The sequence below is a fragment of the Cystoisospora suis genome (genome assembly GCF_002600585.1).
Source record: "Cystoisospora suis strain Wien I chromosome Unknown contig_8310, whole genome shotgun sequence".
Taxonomy (NCBI): Eukaryota; Apicomplexa; class Conoidasida; order Eucoccidiorida; family Sarcocystidae; genus Cystoisospora; species Cystoisospora suis.
This window is the reverse complement of record NW_027161091.1, coordinates 1-2,796: the sequence shown is the minus strand read 5'-3', so window position 1 is coordinate 2,796 and position 2,796 is coordinate 1. Positions and strand designations below refer to the sequence as shown.

Below are 2,796 nucleotides of genomic sequence, written 5' to 3'. Positions count from 1 at the left end.
ATCGTGTAAGATTTACCTCCGGAAAGGACTTTTTTCTTTCTCGTGTTTCATCCTCTCGAGAAGAGACAAGCAAAACATTCTTTCTTTCGTCTTTAAGTCGCTGAGGGTGAAGTAAGGAAAGACAGAAATGTAGGTGACTACGCATGCAGTGATAAGCTTTTCTTACCAACGAGTCTGTTGTATGAGTTCGATCTACTTACATCACCCACCTCTACAACTCATACATACGTGTATCTATCTATCTATACATATATATATATATATATATACTCTCTTCCTGTTCCACACATACACACTCTACAACATATATGTATCTAGCTATATACGTACTAGCTTTCTCTTCTATACATAGGCTCTCTCCCTCTCGCAGATATATCTATCTATATGTATACTCCGGTCCTCTTCACATACCTCTGCTACGCTTATAGTCTCTGCTATATACATGTGTATAGATGTATAACGCCTTTTCTCTTCCTTTCTTCTTCACACACGTCTTTCTCTTGTCTCCTGTTCTCTCTTGAGACTCTCTTACACCCGCACACAGAGAAAAAAGACCAAAGTCTTTCTCTCTTTCTTTTTGTATCTCTCTCAGAGATCTAGCGCAGCATCCTTCATAGAGCTCTGCGTAGAAGATAGACGCCATAGTTCTTTACGTTCTTTACTTGACTCTTCTTCTCTTAAGAAGAAGAAAGAAAGAAAGAAAGAATGACTGTTTCTAATCATAGAGATGTCTGTCCTTTTTTCTCATAGTCATGAAAAGACTTCTCACGAAAGAAGAGAGATGAAGTAGTGCATTGTCTTCGTCTTCTTCTTAGCTTCTTAGGTTGACGAAGCCTAGAGATTTCTTGTTCCATTCAACAGAGACCTGTTTGTCTGTGAGTTTCTTTCTCTTCAAGAACTCTTGGACTGCTGTCTCCTTGTCCACAGATAACTTATGAGGTGTAGTGACACTCCGTCCATGCTGAAGAAAAAGAAGAAGAATGAGGAAACTAAAAGAAAGATCACACATTACGATGATATCACACACATACACACCTACATAGAGAGAGAGAGAGATCAGACTATCTTGGATGTCTATCTAGCTACATCTACCTATCTATCCACATATATAAATATATATATATATATACGTGTATATACATGAGATTTATGTATACATGATAGATGACTTTTTGCCCGATCTCTGTGAGTTCAGGGGCATTTTGAGAAGAGATGCCGAAGGTCTGGTAGTGAAGAACGCATGCAGTTGATAGGTATGACCGACCACAGGTCTAGGAAGTCTTGAAAGAAAATGAGAATCTTCAATCACCCGCATAGAGAGATCATCCGATATACATATATAGGTATATATATACACACCTACACACATTGTAAGTGTATATGTATGTGTGGATATGTTGTGATGGATAGATAGACCATCTATCTGCTGAACAGACAAGTATATATCTCTCCCTCTTATGGGTATGAAAGAGAAGTCATCTATCAACATCTACTCCTTCTTCTTTCTTTTCTTTCGTGCTTCTGAAATCCCTTCTCTACGAGTAGATCTTCAAACCGACTAGACAGACAGTCTCACATCTGTGATATCTCTCTTTCTCTCCTCTGTCTATAGATACGAAATGTCTTTCTTCTCTCTCGAGTGGCAAGATCATATTTCTGATAGACACGCATCTCTCCTGTCCTAGAAAAAGTCTGAATGAGGAGCTAGCTCTCTTATCTTCTCTTCTCGCCGATCACCCCACACTTCCGAGACAAGACCAGAAGGAACCTTTTCGTTGACGGGAAGAAGACACAAAGATGAGGAAATGTGGCAAACAGCGAAGAGGATTCTCTTCTTTCTTCTTTTATTTTTCTTCTTGGACTTTCTCTCTTTCATAGGAAAGAACAGAGGAAGGCACGGCTACCATGGACAACAATGATGAGGTAAATGCATGCAGCAAGATGTACGTATATATATATGTGCGAAGGTCTATGTATCAATGTGTACCAATAGGTATATAGATGCATATATGAATATGTATGAATATGTATGTACGTGTGTATGAATGAATGTATGAACATGTATGTATGAATGTGTATGTATAAGTATGTGTATATATGCGTGGTGTATTGAGAGGGGAGAACGTACCTGTCTGCCGAGCCAATACATCAAGCCAACTGCCGCGGCATCTTGTGGCACATACCTGTCAACAGCAGGTGTACATACACCACACAAGCAGAGATGAAGAGAAAATGTTTTATGAAAGAAATCCAAGAAAAGAAGAAAGAAAAACGAGATGGACACAGTTGGAGAAAAAGAAAGAGAGAAGATGATGAGGAAAGAAAGAAAGAAAGAAACAAAGAAAGAAAGAACCCGCAATGATAGAGAAATCTGGAGCAGAATTTCTTCCGGACAGAAAGGAAGACGGCTATAGATGTGCATGCAGTCACCTTACACCTTCCTTCTTATGATACGATTTTTCTCTCTCTTCACCTTTGTTGATATCTATACTACAGAGACGGGGAATAATTATGATCATAAAGAAGAGATAGAGAATGCCAAGAAATCTTCACAGGGAAAGAGCCAGGGCAAGAGACGACCGACGCCTAATTGATTAGGAGACATCCCCGCTGCCTCAGTTCGAAGAGACATAAAGAAAGAAAGAAATGATATGAAGCCTCTGAAGAAAGTGAATAAGAGGCAAAGAGCGCTTCTGGAGAGATGAGAAGAAGATTCTCAAGAGAAGCTGTTTAGATATCGAAGAGCTACAAGGGATACAGAGAGACTTCGCAATCATACAGTTGGTGGGGTGTATG

At 39.4% G+C, this 2,796-nt stretch overlaps 1 protein-coding gene across 1 annotated transcript; it reads right to left on the bottom strand.

Annotated features, from left to right (window-relative positions):
• Positions 1 to 763: 763 nt before the first annotated feature.
• CSUI_010788 (uncharacterized protein) lies at positions 764 to 2,795 on the bottom strand. Its single transcript, XM_068070889.1, has 2 exons — positions 2,129 to 2,795; positions 764 to 961 (listed from the first exon to the last, which is right to left on the bottom strand). The coding sequence occupies exons 1-2, from the start codon at positions 2,420 to 2,422 to the stop codon at positions 812 to 814; spliced, it is 444 nt and encodes a 147-aa protein (XP_067917135.1). The 5' UTR covers positions 2,423 to 2,795; the 3' UTR covers positions 764 to 811.
• Position 2,796: the final 1 nt, after the last annotated feature.